The sequence below is a fragment of the Molothrus ater genome, chromosome 8 (assembly GCF_012460135.2).
Source record: "Molothrus ater isolate BHLD 08-10-18 breed brown headed cowbird chromosome 8, BPBGC_Mater_1.1, whole genome shotgun sequence".
NCBI lineage: Eukaryota > Metazoa > Chordata > Aves > Passeriformes > Icteridae > Molothrus > Molothrus ater.
In genome coordinates, this window is record NC_050485.2 from 31,527,899 (window position 1) to 31,548,867 (window position 20,969).

The following is a 20,969-nucleotide window of genomic DNA, read 5'->3' on the forward strand; positions in this document are numbered from 1 at the left end:
TCTTCCTCTCTGTGCCTCTGTGCTGCCAAGTTATTTGTTTAAAAATAGATCTCCATCTGTGTACACATATGATAGAGAACAGAGGGCAAAGAGATACAAGTTTCAGGAGGGAATAAGGACATGGATTTCTCCTTCACATTTTAACTAAATAGCCAGTGTAGCAATTGTTTTACTGGGCAGTGGCCTCCTACTTAAAGCTTTTTCCTCAAATACTCAGGTAATTTTCACATTAGTGTAGAAATCTGTTAATTGCAGTTTTTCACTTGGTTTTCCCTGGATACACTTTCTGAACAAGGGCTCTTGTTCATAAGACCAGGATAAGGGAGTTGTGTTTACTTCCAATAATTTTGCATATCAAGGACATCTGTTCTTGTGAGTAAGAGTTGTGTTTTGGAGAGAGGTAGTGAGAAAGGGGTAAAAAGGCAAGTGAGAAATACTGAAGAAATGTGGCATTTCTGATGGAACTGGTTTTATTTTGATGTCTCCAGTGCAGTGCTTTGAAAGGATATTGCAAAGTGTTACGAGATATAATGATGTAAAATTGAGTTGGAACAATGTGTGTATAAATATATTTTTAATATATATACACATGAAAGTGATGAAGAGGACTTGCTCAGCTGTTACCAGAAGCAGAATTGTGAAGCCTGAAAACATGTGCACAATCTTTTTCCAGGTCAAGTTTTGAAGACCCTGAAGGCCAGCAGTCCTCTGGCATGAAAATCCCACACCCAGCTTCCCGAGTCCTCGCTGCCAGCCAAGAGGCACATTTACAGCCCCCTGACAAGGCCAAGCAGAAGGACCTGGAGCCCATGACTCTGGGAACAACTCCAGAGGCCATTGAAATCGTGAGTCCTGTATGATATAAGAGTTTGGGATCATTTTCCTCCAGAAATTTTGCATTTTGCTTTTGTCCCGAACAACTTGGGCAAAATCTCTGTTGCTTATTCAGCCTCCTCTTTACCCTTCAGGCTTCTCCTGAAGACTCCTTTGTCTCTGCTGATGCTCTTCTCAATAGGATATCTAAGAAAGCCTCAATATGTGATCAGCCTGAATACCTAGATCCTGACCTGGCAGAAAAGAACCCCCCAGTATTTGCTCAGAAACTTCAGGTTTGTAGCAGAAATAAAAATGTCCTTTTGTTTCTGTTTGTCCATACACAGGCAAAGGAATGCTTTGCCTCATCTAAAAGGGGTAGAAGGAGGCTTGGAGGGGATGTGGAAAAGAATTAAAATAATTATTTAATTCTTTCCAAAGTAACTCTTCCCTTTCAAAGACTTGAGGAACTTTAACTCATGTAATTCATATCATCCATAACCTTGAATTTCATCAACACCTTTCCTATGTACCTCTAATGTATGTATTTTCCAGAAGTCTTTTCAAAGCAAATTTTTTTTAAGCTTGAGCACAGGACTTGATGTGTGGAGAGTTGTCTTGTCATCTGGCCTTAGTAAGTCTGTATATAGATTAATTTTTTGAGATTCAGGACATAATTCTGCTGAAATGAAAATCAGGCTTTGTTTTTCTTGTAATTTCTCTAATGCAAAATTTGGCATGGTTTCTTCTAGGAAAAGCAAATGGATCTGCAGAGCAGTTCTGTATGTCAGGACATATTTTCTGGAATATTTGCAGTGAAATTTTAAAAAAGGCAAAGGTTGAACTAAGATTGACATGTGGCATAAATTCACATAAAATGGAAATGAAAGGAGAGAAATCTGTGATAAAGATTTAGCTTCAGAAATCATTTCTTTTACATGAAGTGTTGTTTGTACTGATCACCTAATAAATAATATTTTTCTGCACAGCTACCTCAAAACTAACCAAGCCCTGGATTTTTGCATCACTGCCCTGACCATGAGAGGAATTTGGGGTGTTTGTCACCCAGGAATTATCTGAGTTACACGTTAAAATTTAACAACCCATTTTTGAGCGTGTCAGACATTTCTTACCATGTTCTTACCACATTTTTTTCCCTGTGGGGGACTCCCCCACCAAACCCTTGGACAGGAGGAGCTAGAGTTTGCTGCCATGAGGATAGAAGCTCTGAAGTTAGCCAGGCAGATTGCCCTCTCCTCCCTGCGCTCCAAGGTACCTGCTTTGTGCCTGCCCTGTGTGTGTGAGTGTGCACAGCCCGAGTGCTGCTTGTCCTGGGGGGACACCAGGAGCATGCTGGCAGCAGAGCTGACACAGAAATGCTGTCACCCCACTCACACCCCAATTAACAACAGGCAAGAAGCAGCAGCGTTCCTTCAGCAGGAGGTGGATTCTGCGGCCCAGGTGGTGTTTGTCATTTCTCTGAAGCAAGATTTGTCCTAAAATGTTTGATGGTGAAGAATACCAGGCCTGCTTTGGCCATAAGGACATTCTGTCTTCTGATAGCATTTTCAGCTTGAAGTCAGGCACCTTTGACCCTCAATGTTTGGAAGTGAAGAAATCAGTCGACCTTGCCCTCAGGCATCTGAAGAAAGGGACTGCAGCAGGGTTGGAAGGGCTGCAGAACTCGCAAGGAAAAAAGGCCTCACATCACAATGTGTCTTTATTCATAAAGATCTAAATCTTATTTTTTTTCATTGCTACTTCCAAGTCCTGCTGGCTGGTTGTGCCTCACAGTGATGCTTTGCTCTGCTGTAGGGATGCACGTGGAACTCACTGTGTTTGGAAAGCCAAAATAGTCATTCCATAAATGTTGGTGGCTTTCTTGGAAAAGGCTATCAGCTGAATGGGATGGCAGTGTCCTGCTGCAGTGAGACATCTCATTCCAGTTGAGGAGAATGTGCTACTGACATGCCCTTCTCCAGTAACCTTCCTCTTGTACTGTCCATTAATAGGTCAGCCCAAAGTCTTTGCCCAGTCCTAAATGATCTGGAGTTCATTGCATCACAACAGCATTTGGAGCATTTGGGCTGGTTTCAGGGTAGAATTTCTTGGTGCTTTAAAGATCAGCTATCAAGTAGCTACTTCATAAAAGTAAAGATTTTTTTTTTTCAGGTTAACTGTGCTCCTCTGGAAAAACAATGATCATTTTTGATTCATTTCACATACCTTAAATAGCCCAGGAGCCACCTTGTTTCTCCTGTGCACATATATTTACTAAGGTAAACACATTCCTCACAGATTTAAAACTATTTTAGAGTATGTTGTTACAATCTTCTATTTAATTAAGAAAAGCATGCTGTTGTCTTCATTAGAAGGACTAACCAAGCTGAAACCGTAATGAGGAATATAAAGAGCAAAGGAGGAAAAACAAAAATAATTTTCCTCTATGTGACTTTGTCCCCTTGCTTTACTGTCCTGAGTGTCAGGTATTGGAAGAGAATGAGCTGAGATCCTCTCTAGATGCTCTCTACCTCCTTATTCTCTCTCAAATTCCTTGTCCTCCCAACACTTTGCTGGAACATGAAGGATTCAGGACCTCCAGCATCAGGAAACACCTGAGATGAAACACATAATATTACATAGATGTTCTTCATGGGCTTTACAGAAAACTTCTGCTTAAAATCTGCATTTCTGCAACCAGCCAGCTGTTCAGAAACTCACAAATTGTACTATTTTAGACTGAAGAGAATGCATTTGTGTGTTTGTGAATACTTGTGAGTTACCCAGGGGAGATTGTGCAGAAGTTTTACAGAATGTGGGGTTACATTTTAAAGATGCTGTTCAGCGTCATCACAGCACCTTGTTTTGTTGAGACAAGTTTTGAACTCCTTAGAACTTAGAAATGGGGAACAGACTTCATGTGACTTTTTAGAAGATGTCATTAATGTGTGTAACAAAGAAAACAAAATGATAAGCAGAGGTGAGGAGAGAAAAACAGGCAAAACTCCCCCCCTCTGACAGAGAACTGGCAGCAGTTTTTGAAGATGACAGTGCCCCATGTTGGTCCAGGCCCAGCAATGCTTGTAGCCCAACACCATGGGTGTCATGTTAGGCTGGGAAGGACTTTTGTCCTTGTGTAGCTTTGCTATTTCAGTGTTAAATTAGCCTGTGATGACACCCCTTGTGACCTACAGTGACTGATGGCCTGGATTAAGTAGAACAGAAACCAGCAGATGACTGCAGTGACTTAAATTTAGATGCTCTGGCAGAATTCCCTTCTGGATGGCTGGCCTCTGTTATTTTTTGAATGCTATATAATTGCATTTAACATTTGCTAAATGATGACTGGATGGGTAACAAGAATAGGATGATAAATAAAGACAGAAGCACTTGTTATGACAAATTAAATCACCTAAAATAAAGATTAAATATTAGCACTTTGTGCTAGCACTAGGAGTGAGAATAAGGATGTGCTGTTCTCAGGCAGAGGGGAGTTATTTGGCCACTCCCAAATTTCTTGTCACAGACTTAAACAACAGCAGGACCAGTCATCTACTTTTACATTGCCAAGTATTTCTGTCTTCCAGTGTTGAGGTGAATTAGCTCTTTTCTGTTGAACAGTCTCCATTTGGATGTTGTGAGGTAATTTTTTAATTTCCAGCACCTGTGGGTGCTGAGATAGGATCCAAGGAAAATAGAAACCTGAAAGGAAGGGCATGGGCAAAAATGGGATTAGTGCATTACAGCTTTGTGGGCCTCTCATGGTAGTGGAGAAGGATTATTTCCTTCAAGCAGCAATGCCATTGATTTTAGCAAAACTTTACAGGCAGAAAACTTCTGCTTGGGTTTTCCTTGGCTTTCCATGTATTTGCAAGCACAAGTAGCTCTCACTTTGCCTGCACTGACCTGTCTGCTCATACATCAGTCAGAAGAGTCCATCATTCCATGCACACCCAGGCAGCATTTCAGGGGCTTGGAAAGCCTCATTTTCAGCAGGGCTAAACACACATTTCTCTAACTGCTGTGATAAAAACTAGTTTTCATTTTCCTTCCATTTCTCTATTTTCTTCCTCTCTGACCTCCTGGAAGTGAGATAACTGCAGCTGGTTAATAGATGTGCATTTGTTTCCCTTCTGGTCAGATATCTGGTCTCTGTGAAAGGTGCTGGGAAGAGAAGTGTGTTGAGCTCTCAAATATTTACACTGAGATTGCAGTGACCTACATTTTGTAGTAATTCCCCTGAAGACTCTAATCTTTCTGTGCGAGGTTTAGTGACTTACAAATCCCTGTGATGATTATTACCCCAATTAACTGCTTACCTTCTCAGCAATTAGATGTTAAAGCATTATTATTGGGTTATTTTGGGTAATACCATCATCCTGTTGGTCAGGTGCTGTTATTATCTCAGGGTAGGAATATTTTGCAGGCAGCAAATAACAGTTACTGAGTTATGCATCAGTTAGGAGCTATGTAAAATTGACTTTTGCAGTAAAACCATGATGACTTTTACTGGTTACTCCTGCCAGAGAGCCCAGCTGTGACTTGTGCAGGGTGTTTCCAGAGTTAGGGCAACACTGGCTGGACCACTGCTACAAGCATTTCTGCTCAGTGGTTAAATTCCAAGAGTTTTTATGGTCATTTTTTGGAAATTTCAAGCTATTCTGCATGTCATTATTGCTATTGTTTTGTACAATTTCATCAAATGCAAAGAGAGCTAGAGAAAACATTACTGTATTAATGATCTGTTGTGCACTACATAAAAATACCTGTAAGTACATATTAAATGCTCTAAACATCTTTTTCTTTAAAAATTGTCATCCTCCCAGCAGTTACTTGGACATGTTTTTATATGAGCTTGAAAAACGTTTGTGTTTCTTCTTGGCACAATGAATATTTTCCAGCAATCTCTTTATGAGATCCAGCAAATTAAGCTGCAGGAGGCTTTTGAAATGTGACAGATGCAGTTCAGCAGATCAATCTGAGGGGTGGCCTTTCTTTGGGGGACAGCTTTGATGAACTAATGGCTCTCTCTTATCTCTCAGTTATTCCTACTTTGTGATTAAGGAGGGAGTAAAGTACTTTTTTTTTTTGTATTTCTGCATTTACAGAGGTGTCTGAGCTTGTATTCCAGGTGAATTTTTTTCCTATGTAGTTGTTTTACATTGGAAGATACTTTTAAGAGCACAGACTGTGCAGTTTTGACAGATCTTGGAATGGTTTTTCTTCTGGTAGGAAAATCCACCGAGTTTGAGCTTGCACCTCCTAATTCTGCTAGAATTGATCCTTATTTTGGATGTTCATGTTAAAGGTAGCAAAAACAGAGAAGGGATAGCCTGCTCCATAAATCCCAGAAGAGTCAATTGACTCCTAGGTGTAAAAACAAAAAATACCAAGTAAATTAGTGAGAGTCTCCTGTAAATGAAGATGCAGTGAGTTGTTCTGTAAGTACTGTTTAGGTTATTCTTGTTCTAATTAAATTTTCTTGCCTAGTCTTTTAATGTTGTTAGTGTTTCTTCATGTTCTTTACAGATGTGATATCCAGAACATCTGGTCCTGTGTGCATTGTGTACAATTTCTAATACAGCTTCTTCAGTCAGGTGTGATACAAGAACTCACAAGGGATTACAACAACATGAGCAGTGGGTTTGGATGCTTTCTGTGATGCTGGGCAGTGTGAGAAGAACTGTGAGGAATAGCATAACTGTTTATGGAATAGCATCTGGCAAGTTTCCTTTACCAATGTTGAGACAAGAATATGTGATGTTGAAATTAATGAGGACTGAACCTTAATCCAGACATTATCTACTCCTTTCACATCCCTGTGCTTCAGTCACTAGAGCGTGACTCTGCTATTTTCTTCTAAAAAATACAAACAAAACAACTTAAACAAAACCACATCACTCTCTTTGACAATAAAATACAATAAAATAATTATTTTCTCTTTTATGTAAAAAATAATTGAAATACTCTTGATTACTAGTCTTAATTATTGCAGATAAAGCCTAAAGACTTAGCTACAGCATTAGTGAACCTGAATGAACAGAATACATTGTTTTATGCACAAAGTTAACAGGTAAACTGGGAAAATACATTATCCCCTTTTCAGCAGCAAGGAAAACAGGATTTGAATATCCATTTCCATCACTGAATCGAAAAAGGCATTGATCAACCTGACTTTCCTCCCCACTCATGGTCCAGCCCTTGTGGTGGGGGCTTGGCAGTGCCCAGAGCAGCTGTGGCTGCCCCTGGATCCCTGGCAGTGCCCAAGGCCAGGCTGGACAGGGCTTGGAGCAGCCTGGGATGGTGGAAGGTGTCCCTGCTGTGGCAGGGGTGGCACTGGGTGGGATTTAAGGTCTCTTCCATCCCAAACCATTCCGGGTTCTGTGGACCATCCTTTGGAATCTCCTCAGTTTTAATGTGCTGTAGCTTGGGTTGTTTGCATCGAGAGTTGTTTGTGAGACATCTCCTGCATCTCAGTGTCACGTTCCTGTTCTTTGCTCTCCTCATTTCACATGCTGCTCTCCCTTATTTAATCTGGGCTGCTGATATGAGCAAAATTGACAGCTGCAAAAAAAGCCTCATTTAACTGACTAATCGCATGCTGGACACCAGTGGCACAGCAGTGTCACCTGCATAGTCACACTTTTTCTGTGGTATTCTTTATGATAGATGCCATGTATTGACAGGCCAGACCTAAGAAAGTGAGCTGTCCTCTTGCTTCTGGTTTCTTGATTTATTTTTATGGACCGTAACAAGCTTTCTGCCTTCAAATCTGATTCTTTCTGCTGATGTGCATTTCTTGTGGATGTTGTGGTGAAAAGCAGTACATTTTCTAGGATAAGACTTTAAAATATTGATAACAAAGTGCTGTCTTTATTTTCCCTCTGTAGAGGTAATATGACTCTCCTGGTGCTTCTTATGGATCTCAAATGTATATTTTATGATTGCTGAATTCAGAGCTCCTTGTTTGTGTTGTAATTTAAAGGTGCACAGAACTCTAGTCCTAGCACCACACCCAGAAAACCCATGAGCTAAACACCTGTTTAATGGCTTGTTTCTTTGTATTTAAAAAACAAACCCACAGAGAGAACCTGCTATCCCAGCAGATGTTTCCATCTCCAAAAGTGCTCTGTACTCCCGCATCGGCGCCTCAGATGCAGAAAGCACCACGGCTCTGCTCTACCCCCAGCAGGACCTGGACTCTGCACTACGGCTGGCCAGAGCAGAGGTAACAGTTTCCACAACTTGGGAAAGGAAAAACCTGCCCCTTGTTGTTCCCTTCTTGCCTGTTTTCTCCCAAATGCTTTATGTTGTTCTGTTCTTGTTTATGTTGTTCTGTTTTATGTCGTTCTGTTCTTGGAACCATCCTCAGCCACGCTAAAGCAAAAGGTGCTACACTGCAAGTTTTATTTGTTTTACAGATGTGAAAAGCAGATATGATATCAAAATAAATCTTTGTGGTATTAAACTTCAGGTGTACACTGTGCATCTTGACATTGCTATATAGTTATATAAAAAGGGTAAGCTGGTTAAAATAGGAATAAAATAATGTATTTTACAAAGCTATGTATCATATTAGTGTGGCTAACAGTAGCAATGAATAAATGGGTATAATCCAGTGGGGTTTATTCCCTTTGTTTTCTGTTTCAGATTGTGGCCAAGGAAAGGGAAGTATCTGAGTGGAAAGAGAAATATGAAGAAAGCAGAAGGGAAGTGATGGAAATGAGGTGGGTTTTTAACTTGATTACTCTGTCAGAGAGCCTCATCTCAGCCTGACAACAGAGTACCATGCTCATACAATTGTTTTGCTTAGCTTTATTTTTAACTTAAGGCTTTGCACTGATCCTGAACTGATCCTTTGTCTTTTCTCTGTATGGTGGCCACCACTGTTCAGGGTAATCATTAAAAACTTCTGTGTTGCTAATCTCATTCACACCCTCAGAATACTGAGTTATAAGGGAGGTTTTACTCCAGGTTAATGCCATGGAAGGATTTCCTCTGGTTGGTGTGTGAATTCTCACTAGGATTGCATGGTGAGGTTCTTGTTGCAGACAGGATGAGTTGCCTGCAGAGCTGGCAAGGGGTTGCACCTTAAATGCACATTAAATTCACTCTCCATAAGTAGTTCTGCTTGGAAAAAGGAAGGGATGTAGGGAAGAACATGCAGGTTTGCAGTAGTACAGGCTGCCTCCAGGACATCACTGTAAGGTTGTTCAACAATAGAAATCAAGCCAGTGTCAGTAGAAAAGCATTTCTTGTAAAGGAACCACTCTGGACTATCAAGGTTGGCTTTTAGGGAGATTCTATACCCTTTTCTTTGAACTAAGATGATTTTTTAATTGCTGCACACACTAAGGTTGATTTTAGTTAAGCAATAGTTCTCTTGGCTTTTGCTCTCTTGTTCCCTTTGAGAGCTGACAGAAGGACCCGGAGTTTTCAGTTTGTTCTGGTTGTATCTGTTCTATTTCTGTTCCATCCTGCCTCTGGTACATTAAATATCTGTACACTGGAACATGGTTTGACCCCCCTTTCCAGCCCAGGTCCTTCCTCTTGCGAGGATGACAACAAATTCCCTGTAGTGGATGATGTGAGCAGTGCTGCTCAAAGAAGCACTGATGCCTTCCATTCAGTCAGTTGAAAAACCTTTCAAGCTTTCAGCTTTTTTTTTTTTTTTTCAGTTGGTAGGACCATAAGGAGGACAAAACAATGAGCTTGGCTTGCTCATTGATCTGAATCTGAGAAAGCCATCAATTGCAAAAGAGAGTGTATAAAATACTTCATGGAGTCTTTAAAGCTTATTATTTTCTACCTTCAAAAACCAGAAAAAATGGTCCCCCCTCTTAACTCATAAAGAAAAGGAGACTGTCACGTTATTTTAGCATCCCTCTTTAAGTAATAATTTATACAAATAGCTTCTGAGACTGTATTTTCTTTAAAATCCCCTCTGTTCTAGCACCAGCTTCTTCCCAAAATGAAGAGTTTCAGTGATTTAAAGCTAAACTCTCTATCTAGTGATGACCTACATAAGCAATCACTTATATCCAGGAAAACTGTGCTTAGGGAGGGAGAGTAGAAGGGAGCTGCAGTGCAGAGCTCCACAAACGCTTGCATGGATGCCAGGAATTGCACATGGCAGATTGGAATAGCAGCAGCACGGGGCTCTGAGCCAAAGCATCTTAAGAGAAGCATCTGCAAAAGGCAAGGGCAGCCTCTTTATTTCTTTTTTGCCACCTCCCAGTGCCCAGCTGAGTTCTCTCACCTCCCTTGTGCTCTGCTGGGATGGGGAACAAAGCCCTGGCATAGCCCTGAAATGCTTAATGAGGAGCAACAGAACAGAGTGGCTGTGAGCAGTCAAACCCAGGGAGCCAAACAAGGAGGGAACAAAATGAGGGATTGTGAGGAATGTCTCAGTGTGCAGCTCACACTCAAGTGTGGTGCTTGGTCTGTTCTGTGTCGGGGTGCACGTGTCTGCTGGCTGCCAGTGGGCACTGCCAGCCTTTTCCCTGATGGAGGGAGAGCCAGGGGTGACACAGAGCAGCTGGCACGCTGTAGTTCTGCACCTTCATCTTCCACTCAGTAATTTGCTTGTGTGTGTCTCCACCCTCCAGAAAATCTGATTTAAAAAAAAAAAAAAACACAATAACCAAGCCAGATTTCCCACAGGCACATGCCTGGAACGTGTGGATGAAAGGAAAAAAATCTGGCTAATATTGTCACAAAATGATAAATACACATATGTGCACCAAGATAAGATTTCTCTTGGAAGTTGAAATGTTCAAGCAGTCCATGTGTGGTAAATTAGAGATGCAGCAATGAGATATGACATAATGATAAGCAGGGAGTGAAGGGATTATTTAGAGCTGCAAGCACAAAAGCCTCACTTCCCAGAGAAGGAGAAGCAATGCTCCTGTACCCATGTCCTGCATAGTGTAGCTGGAACATCCTGAATTCATCTAAATTACCAGGAAAAGATCATTTGGAGGAAATTCCACTCCAGAGAACAGAAGCCAGAATGAGAGGTTTAATAATGCAGTAGCTATCAAAGAGCTGAACCACAGTGGGCTATACCATGATCCAAGAGTCTAACTGGAGGCAGGCAAGAAATACTTAATTATGGTTTTTTGGAGGTCTGATTGATTATGACTCTGTAAGGGGAGTCAAGCAGATGACCTCTGAGGCCCTTTGTAGCCTTAGATTCTGGTGGTTTTATGCCTTACAAATGTGCAGTCAGTGAATAGACTGAGTGTCTCAAATAGCAGCATTTAAGCCTGTGTAATGTGTCAGCCTGGGGTTAAGATGTGCCCTCCCCAAGAGGGATGATGTGGCAGCATCCTTTGGTTCCCCAGCTGTAATGACCATTAGTTAGGCTGCTGCACTGAAAGAGGCCTTGGACATGAATCTGGAGCAAATCCTTCCCTGGGAAGTGCTGCAGTGTTGTAATGTTGTGTTCCTTACCCTGAGTGCCCTGAGTCCTTGGCTTCCTCTTCTTGGATGCTAAAACTTCCCAAAGGTGCCTTCTGTCACAAGACATGACAAAGCTTTAGAATCCTCATTGCTTACAGCAGGCTTTTGAGGTAATCTGCTTTGGACATGAAACCAAACCCTTCCTTTTAGGGCAAAATCCTTGCTGTTACCTTTGCTCTCCAAAGCATCGTTTATGATTGAAAGGAAAAATCCTAGTGCTGGGGTTAGAGCCCCTGCTCTCTGAGTGCTCTGCAGGACCAGGGCAGGGGAGATTCTGCTGACTTTAGGGCCAGGTGGCCTTCTCAGGGCTCTGGGCTCTGTCTGTGATTCAGATTTGAGGCAGTTCTGGAGTTATTGTAGTAGTTTTTTGGGAGCTCTGCAAGTTTCTCCTTTCCTTACTGACTTTTATTCCCACATCCTTTCTGTAACCTCACCAACTGCAGCAGAGCTCTGAAAATGGAGCAAGTGAAAGTGAGTTTCAAAAGAGGTCTACTCCAACTCCAGTGAGCTGTTTGGAATATCCACTTCTGATGAAGTGTGGGGTAATTTTGTTTTTTGTAGACGGTCCTGCGTGGCTCATGAATCAAAGCACAGATCAAGCTAGTCTCATTTCATTAGCTTTATTTGGCTCTGGGAAGGGATGGATCATCTTTCTAAATCACATTTAATCTGCTTATTTTGGCTAACCTCTTTTCAAGAAGGAAATTCAAAGCCTGCCGTGAGTGTACGAATAAAACGGTCTTAAAAGTAGAATTTTGCCACCTCTGCTTCAAAAACAGATTTGGGAAATGGGACATGATGGATTTTGTGCTACATAGTTGAATAATTTGATCTTGTTCTTTTAAGTGGTAGTGAATCATTTAATCATGAAAAGATTCATTTAGAAGATAAGATACAGTTTGGATGATAGCCAACACTACTGTTAGGTTTACTTGATGCCAATTATAAGTTTACTTGAAGTTTATATTAAAAAGAAACCAAAACAAATTTGGAGAAGAGGGGAGAAAGCAATGGAAAAACCAGGGTCTTCACTGGTCTACTTGAGTTAGGCCAGTGTGATTATGTTTATAATCATGATGGGTGATGTTTCAAAAAACAGAATCTGTTTCAAAGCAATCTCTTCTTCCTCCCCTCACCTTTATTGATTCCCATGGAGAGTTAAAAATCAGATGCAGTGTTAAAATTCTCAGTTTTATTTGTTATTTGGGCAATAAAGAACATATAAAAATGTGTTGGGGTTCTGTATCTCTTAAAAGCACCACAGTTCAGTTTATGATAGTGTTATTTGCTAAGTAAGCATGAGCAATGATGTTGTTTGACAAAAGTTTTTCTTTTTTTGTTTTCCCTCTTACAGAAAAATAGTTTCGGAATATGAGAAGACGATTGCTCAGATGATAGGTAGGTGTTCCTGCTGTGAAAGGTGCTCCCTGGTTGAAGTCTGTGGGCTTCATTTTGATGCTGGCTGCATCTGCTGATGCTGCAGGGAATTGTGAATGCATCTGAGGACACCAGAAAAGGAAAAGTCAGGGCTCATCTCACAGCCAGCAGCCCCCGGGCAGTTCAGGTAACACAGAAAGCTCAGGGCTTTCCCTTCTGCAGCAGAGCCCATAGGAAACAGGTTCAAATTCATGGGTTTCTCCAGGAGAGACTTTCAGTGACCTAAAAACCCCTTAGGCATCAGCTCACAGCTGTTTAAAGGCAGATCCCAAAGTTAGCTCTTCACAGCAACAGGGATTATCTGTGCTAAGTGCATCGATCAGACGAAAACCAAGATTAACTCCAATCCCAGCTGGGACTTTACAAGTGCCCAATCCTCCACCCCCCCAGTTACTTACTGACACAGGGGTCTCCTTTCAAGTCTAAATTGTGACAAGCTTTGCCTCTCAGTAATTAAAAACCACCTTTGCTAACAGCATGTCTCACAGATAAAAACCTCTACCCTCAGTAGCACTTCAAACCCTAAGGTTGCAGGGCTTGTGTGGTTCCTCAGCACGTGAGGTCTTGCCCCTGGGATGTGATTTTAAAGCCTCCTCTAAGATTTCCAAAGCTCTTTTTATTAGTCTGGCTATAGCAGGCACAAGCACCAGTGGCTTGTGCTGCCTTGTACTGCTTCAGCTCCAGCTGTTCCCCAGAAAGGCAAATGGCTGAGTGGAATTTTGGGATCTCCAAGGCCAGAGTTGCTCAGAAGAGCACCAGTGTCTGGTGCTTTTGCTGCCTTCCTGGATTTCTTGGCCATTGGGAGGCATCCCAGCCTCATTTCAAGTGAAGGGTAAAATGGACCTGCAAATAAATTTTGTGAGAATGACAACTATAATAAATAAATTAATGAAATATATATAATACGGAATAAAACCCACTAATAAGAGGCCAGGCTTCATTCTCTCTGGTATTATGCCTCCATTGCCTTTTGTATGCACAACTGAGCCAGTGTGCTGCCTTCTGACATGGTGTGTGTCATTGTCATCATGCAAGTGTTCAAGCAGGAGTGACCAGAGTATGCAAAGAACTTATTTCATTTTGGTTTACATACCCTGGTGTGGCGTCCACTCTGAACCTGGCCAGTCCTACAGACACACAAAAGACCTGTCCTTTCTTCCCCAAGTTATGCATACAGTAAACAATAGATAAATTTGCATTCTATTTTTGAGAAACAGATTTTTTTTAAAATCAGATTTTGAGACTGCAGTGCAACAGTAAGATACAGAATAGGAATCCTGGGGCAGAGGCACAGCCTTGGTGCATTCCACCATTGCCACTTCCTCTTGTTGCAAAGAAGTGAAGGTTCAGTAAGTACTGGGCCATTGACTATGAGTAAATAGATCTTTAAACTTCAGATTCAGAGTGTCAGAGCCTCTCAGATGCTCTGTGGTGAGTATTTAAGGGCTAAGGCTATAAGTAATTTAATTTGCTGTCCGTTTGCAAAGGAACTGAACCAACCACAGCTACACAGAAAACATCCTTTCTGTGTTCATTAGAGCAGTATGCAAATCCTACAGCATGGTAATACGTTAAATGTGAGGCTTCTCCCTGCATTTAATGTAAATTTTTGATCTAATTGTCCCACTTTGTCATGCCATTTCTTGTAAATTGCTGTGCCTTCCGATAAAGGAATTCACTCATCCGAATGCCACATGTGGAGGAAAAATGTGTGTTTGTTATTTGCATGTACTTCAGTGACCTGTTAGTGATGCCTCAGTGCTGAAGCAGAATATGCATCTTAACAAAAGAAATGCCTGTGCTGTTTCTGTTCATCATTTAACCCTTCTGAACTATTTATACAGCCCTGTTAGAAGGGCACTGCACATAAACCAATTTCACCAATCCCTTTGATGAATATTCAGTGAGGTTGATAGGTCCTGCTGAGCTTTTTGTAGGCTGGTGTGTGCATAATGAATACTGAAAATGTCCCATATTAACAATATATGACTGCCCATGTTTGCTTCTAAAGGCACTGAAAAATGTGCATTGCAAACAGCAATTGCCTTTGATTCCAAGGGCTGTGGAAGGTTCAGTATTTGCTGTCACACATACATGGAACTCAAAATTACCCAGCTTAGCTGCTGTGATTACTTCATGCCACACTGTGCAAGCTGCCAGTGTGGAGATCCCTGTTTAGTGTCGCTTGGTGTATCTTTTTACTTGTGCTTTTATTTTTTTTTTCCCTTTTTTTCCTTACACTTGCCTCAACTCCTAACACATTTTAGTTTACTCTGAGGAGTGGGGAGAGGACAGACCAGGCTTTCCAGGCTGTGCTGCTGCTTTGTGCTTGGTGCTGTTTGCTCTGACAGCCAGGGAGCAGAGCCTGGGTGACCCCAATGTTCCTGCACCCTCCACACACCTGGCTCACAGCCAAAATCCCCACCCCAATTCCTTTTCACTGACAGCTTTCTAATGTTGATTTGTTGTTCTTTTTTTTTTCCTGTTAAAAATGTATCCTTATTTTTACATTTGAATACATGATGAGATTTATGAGATTTTACATTATGAGATTTTACATTATGAGATTTTACATTATGAGATTTTACATTATGAGATTTTTTTTATTACTTTACATTTGAATAGATGATGAGATTCTCCTTGTGAAAAACAAACAGTTGTTATGCTTTGTGCATTACAGGTTGTTGCATTACTTATTTGCTGCTTTCCTAACAATTCCCGATTTTTCTATTTTGCTTCCGTTTTCGTTGCTTCTTGCTATTTGCTTGCAAAAACAAAACAGGCAAGCCTGGTAAGTAAAGCTTTACACCAACTTTCACACCAGCATTTTGCATCTTTAGTTTCTTTTGCTTTTGTTCTCTGTTTGCTGCATTCCCATTAAGTCGTGTGAGTAGTAGTGAGCTGAGCCTGAAAGCGGATCTGCCGTGGTGCTGCTCTGATTCTGTCAATTTGGATAGTGTTAGTCCTGAGCATACTGCTGTGATTGTTGGTGAGCCCTGGGCAGGGTGGGTTGCAGATGTGGAAGTCATTTAATTCAAATATTTTTATCCCATAACCTCGTAAACATATTTAGAATTAAGGATGTGTAGCGAATTGTCTAAGATTTGACTGGCAGACTATTACCAGCACATTCTATTGAAACTAAATCACAGTCTTAGAAAATAGAAGGTCCTTTCCAACCCAAACCATTCTGTGATTTTATGAAAACATCACATAAAACTCTAGTCTCCCTCCAGCCAGGTTTCTGCCTTTTGTTGTATTTAACCACTTTGGTTTGGGAGCATCACTTGGATGTTCCTTGGAGCAACCTGGTGCAGTGGGAGGTGTCCCTGCCCATGGCAGGGGAGTGGAACTAAATGAGCTTTAAGGGACCTTCCAGCCCAAACCATTCTGGGATTCTGTAACATTTGCCCTGGTTTCCCGTGAGTGAGTTTAAATGGTGCTGGGGGTTGAGTGTTGGAGGAGCTGATCCAGCTGAGGAGAGAGGAGGGACCACGATGGGGGAGGGAGGAAGAGGAGGAGCTCAGTAGCTGTGAGGGAGTGTGACATGAATGATTAACTTACTGATCACCCTGGAAACAAGTAAGGAAGTGGCTAAAATACCTCAGACAAAAGTCTCAGAAAAAGTAGGGATGTGATATTAAGTACATTAAAATATTTTGGATGAGGATGCAAATGGATCTCTTGCCCATGGAGTTACAGTGACAGAAGTGTTGCCAGAGAACAGGATCCTGCCAGGAAAGGGTTTGGAATTATCTGGGCAGGGTGTATTCTCCAGCACAATTAAGCAAATCTATTGCTGGAACACAAGGAGACAGCCTCTGAGCTTTAGAAAAATAAACAAAAGACAACAATTTTGTTTGTTTTAATTGAGAACACATTAATTTTGACATTGCAGAGGAATAGAGGGTGTCTCTAAGAAAGCAAAATAGAAAAGAATGTTTCTTTTTAATGAAGTGTTAAATATATCCAAGTGATGTTGTGTTACACAGCTGGGCTTCTCTGCCATGTCAAAGGCATTTGTTCACCAGTAAAATACAGGTGTTACAAGCAGGTCCTGAGAACCTTCATCTTCTGTATCACACAGAGCAAAAAAAGCTCAGGTCAGGCTCTGCCCCAGCCAGGTGCTGTCAGAGGTGAGCAGAGGAGCCCAGCAGCTCCTGCACAGTGTGGCATCATCTCTGCTCTAGCCTTGGTCAGGCCAACAAAAATGTTTATTTTTTGGATGGAGTATGCAAGAGGAAGAGATGAATCTCAGTTTGGGAATTGACAGTATCAGCTTTGGCATTTTGGAGCTGACCAGCACTATAAATAATTCAGATGAAATCTTCTATTCAAATAAAAACACCAAACTTGTTTAGTTCTTTATGTTTCCAAATATAAAGGCCCAAAGGAAAAGTTGTACATTGTGAAATGCCCCATGCTTTTTCCACAGAACTTTTTACCTTATTTTAATTTCTGTCATAAACAAAGGAAAATGGTAATATAAAACTGTTGTGTTTTGTGGGTGGGTTTTCCTTTCAGTATCATGCAAAGTACCCCTTAAAACATGGGCACAAGAATCATAGTTTAGGATGTGAAGGAAACAATGCAGCATTTTGGAAGACAATGCCAGACCTTTTCTTCCAGTGTTACGTGGATATTCCAACTTATTATGAGGTCAATTCCCTTGAAAATTCCTCCTCCATATGGATTTGTATTCCTGTTATGTTCTTCCCACCACCCCTGGCTCAAATTTAACTATACACAGGAGGAGCTTGGCAGATGTTTTTTGCAGTTTTTTTACACTTAGGAAGTCTGACTGATGTTAGATTTCCTTTCTGCTACTTGCTCCAGCAATCCTGAGAGCTGGTAAAACACTGCTTTTCCAAGGGAAGAATTGAATTGCACTGACCAAAGTGCCTTGTTTGTGCAGGATTAGAAGGTGCCAGGAGGTGACAGGCATTTATCAACAGTGGCAGATAACTTGTGGCCAGTGCTAGGAATGTGCATAAATGTCCTTTCCTTCAGCTAGTGCATCTTCAGGGGAAATCCAACACCTGCCTTTTCATGGGAACAGCTGAGTTCAGAGTGAAGAAATCATCAGTACAGAGATACATTCACATTTTCCCCCAACATCAAAATATCTAAATATCACTGTATTTAGCAACTGTTTGCCAAAACAGGTTTGTGTCTTTATATAAATCTGACTTTTCTGGATCCTGTAAACTTACTAATACACAAATAGGGCAGAGTACAGTAGAAACTGTAGATGATAGTGAACTCAGTGGACTTACTCCTGTTACCCTGCTGAAAACCTCTCTTTTCTCTACTCCTCTCTTCTTTCAGAGGATGAGCAGAGAGAGAAATCTGTCTCCCACCACACTGTTCAGCAGCTCATAGTGGAGAAGGAGCAAGCTCTGGCTGATCTGAACTCAGTGGAGAAATCCCTGGCAGATCTTTTCAGGAGATATGAGAAGATGAAAGAAGTCCTGGAGGGGTTTCGGAAGGTCAGTCACCTTAACATCTCCTTTAAAGAACAGAGCTGAGCAGATTCTGTGGACCAGAACGTGCTGTGCTGCTGAGCAGAAGGCAGGACTTGTGTTTCCAGCTGATGCTGATGTTCTGCATGCCAAACCATAGTCCTCAGGTGAAGGATTGCAGCCAGCTATCAAATGCAAACAGAAAAATTGTAAATCTCTTTACATTGTGTAATATTCTCTTTCAGGGGGTGTCAGTGTTGGACTGCAGCCCTTCAAACAGCTGTGTGTGACTCCCACAAACAGGTGCCTGTCCTGCATTTTTACCTCTTGGTTTAAATTTGATGTCATCTTCTCTTTTAAGAATGAAGAAGTGTTGAAGAAATGTGCGCAGGAATATTTGTCACGAGTGAAGAAGGAGGAGCAGAGGTACCAGGCACTCAAAATTCATGCTGAGGAAAAACTGGACAGGTAATCAAGTCATGGATTCACAGAATGATTTGGGTTAGAAGGAATCCTAAAACCATCTTGTTTCACCCTCTCCCATGGGCAGGGACACCTCCCACTGGACCAAGTTGCTCCAAGCCCTGTCCATCCTGGCCTTGGACACTTCCAGGGCTGGTGCATGGACTGTACACATTTTTCAGGAGTTCATGCTGCAGAAAGATTCCCATGGCTGGACCTCACATCCCAAACTGATCCTGCAATATGCAAAGCACAGGCTGCTCTGTGATAGAGGTGGAAAGAAATGCAATAATGAGAATTCCTGCAATATGCTTGTGTTTCTTCCAGCTCCTGACCCTACAGAGCCCCTTAAAATTTCTATATTTAGGTAATGTCTTCTTTATACTTGTTAATGTATTTTCATGGGAGGATCAAGAAAGAAGCCATTAGCCAGTTCCTTTTTTCTAGATCTCCACATAATGACCAATTAAGCCTTTCTAGGGATCATGTTCAGGACTCATAGTACAGTCCCCTGAACTGGAGATTAGGTTTGGAAACTGCCATAAAACACTTCCACCTGAGTCATATTTGTGACCTCAGCAGAGATGTCTGAGAGAAGCACAAAGGGAGCAACACAGACACTAAGAAAAGGCTCTGCAGCCCCTGCTGAGCAAGAGAGGGATTTGTGAAAAGCGTTTAGGGACAAGTCTCACAACATACCCAGGATGTTGTGAGGAAGGCAGCCCTGCCCTCTCCCCCCTTTTGTTCAGGTGCTGTCCACCCTGGGGCACCCTCTTCCCTTTCCTGTGGAGATCCTGATGTGACCAAACCCTGTGTGTTTTGCAGAGCCAATGCTGAAATTGCACAAGTGAGAGGCAAGGCCCAGCAGGAGCAGGCAGCGTACCAGGCCAGCCTTCGCAAGGAGCAGCTCAAAGTGGATGCCTTGGAGAGAACACTGGAACAAAAGGTAAATAAACCAGGAGCCAAGCTCTGCCTGAGGATTGTCCTGCAGCCCACTGGCCTTGGGGACAGCAGCACTCCCCAAATTTTAAGGCAAAACCCCTGTGTGCCCCAGCTGGACCCAGGTTTGGTCTGAGCCCAAGTGTTTGGGGCTGGCTCAGCCTTGAGCAGAGCTCAGGGTGCACCTCTGCAGCCCAGGCCTTGGCTTGCTTCAGTTCTCAGGTTTTTCTCTCAGGTTCTGTTTCCCTTTTTAGTGCTAGCTGTAATTCCAATGCTAATTCCAAAGTGTCTGTAGGAAATGCCTATTTATATCTCTAGCTCAGCCAAGGGAGCTTGCTTTGGCACAGAACAGCTCGTCCTTGCTTGCAGCTCTGCAAGGCAGGGTGAAAATAATGAAAAAAAATAGAAAAGTGCAGCCTAGAAACAAATTTCCACTCTGTATTGTTGTGGAGTGCTGGGAATGACTGCTGTGAAGCTGTCTGCTTTGGTGCTAAATTTGATTTATTCAAACTGGAGGAGCTGTTTTTGGAAGAAAGGAAGCATTTGTTTGAATGCATGTAGCTGTACTATGAATATGAACACTTAGTTGTACTATATATGCACATATATCTGTATGTATAGATCTCCTGTTCTCAGCACTGGAGAAAAGTTAATTTTCCCACACCTTTCTCACTAGTTAGATAACATTAAAATTCAAAAAACCTCCTCATCTTAATGCAACAATCCTTTTCATAATACTTCATATTTTATTTTCCAGAATAAAGAGATAGAAGAATTAACAAAGATTTGTGATGAACTGATTGCCAAAATGGGGAAAAGCTAACTTTTAACCAAATTTCTGGACTTCGATACTGAGTGCAATATGACCATTGGCACACTGATGTCCATACATTTATGTGGACAGGTTATATTTTCACTTTTTCGTATGCACTACTGTATTTTCTTTCTAAATAAAGTTGATTTAATTGTATGCAGTACTAAGATGACTATCAGAATTTCTTGCTATTGTTTGCATTTTCATAGTATAATTCATAGCAAGTTGATCTCAAAGTTCCTGTATCAGGGAGATTGTCAAGTTCTCTAAGAAAATACAAATTGCTGATCCTAGCCTTCCCTTTGTACATGAGTTCCCATGTTGGATGTCTTTTGGATTTAATATAAACATGTATTACTTGCATGGGGACTCTTGCCTTAAGGAATGTAAACTTTATCTGCATTTGCTGATTTGTAAAATAAAATCTAAAAAAAAAAAAAAAAAAGGAAAATGCATGTCACAAATGAAATTCTCTATTGTAAATAAATTTTTTCGTTGAAAGTTGAAGATAAGTATGGCTCTCTTCTCTTTTGTGTCCTTCACTTGCTACTTGCTTATTTCAGCACCAGATGCTCTTG

General features: G+C 41.5%; 1 protein-coding gene across 1 annotated transcript in view; it reads left to right on the forward strand.

The window, feature by feature from the left end:
* TACC2 (transforming acidic coiled-coil containing protein 2) overlaps window positions 1-20,903 on the forward strand; it is a 128,609-nt gene extending 107,706 nt beyond the window's left edge. The window contains 10 exon segments of the mRNA XM_036386185.2: window positions 674-845; window positions 969-1,109; window positions 2,005-2,085; window positions 7,898-8,041; window positions 8,464-8,540; window positions 12,632-12,675; window positions 18,043-18,203; window positions 18,538-18,644; window positions 19,464-19,584; window positions 20,335-20,903. Coding sequence (XP_036242078.1) covers window positions 674-845; window positions 969-1,109; window positions 2,005-2,085; window positions 7,898-8,041; window positions 8,464-8,540; window positions 12,632-12,675; window positions 18,043-18,203; window positions 18,538-18,644; window positions 19,464-19,584; window positions 20,335-20,400 — 1,114 coding nt within the window. The 3' untranslated portion in view covers window positions 20,401-20,903.
* The last annotated feature ends 66 nt before the right edge of the window (window positions 20,904-20,969 follow it).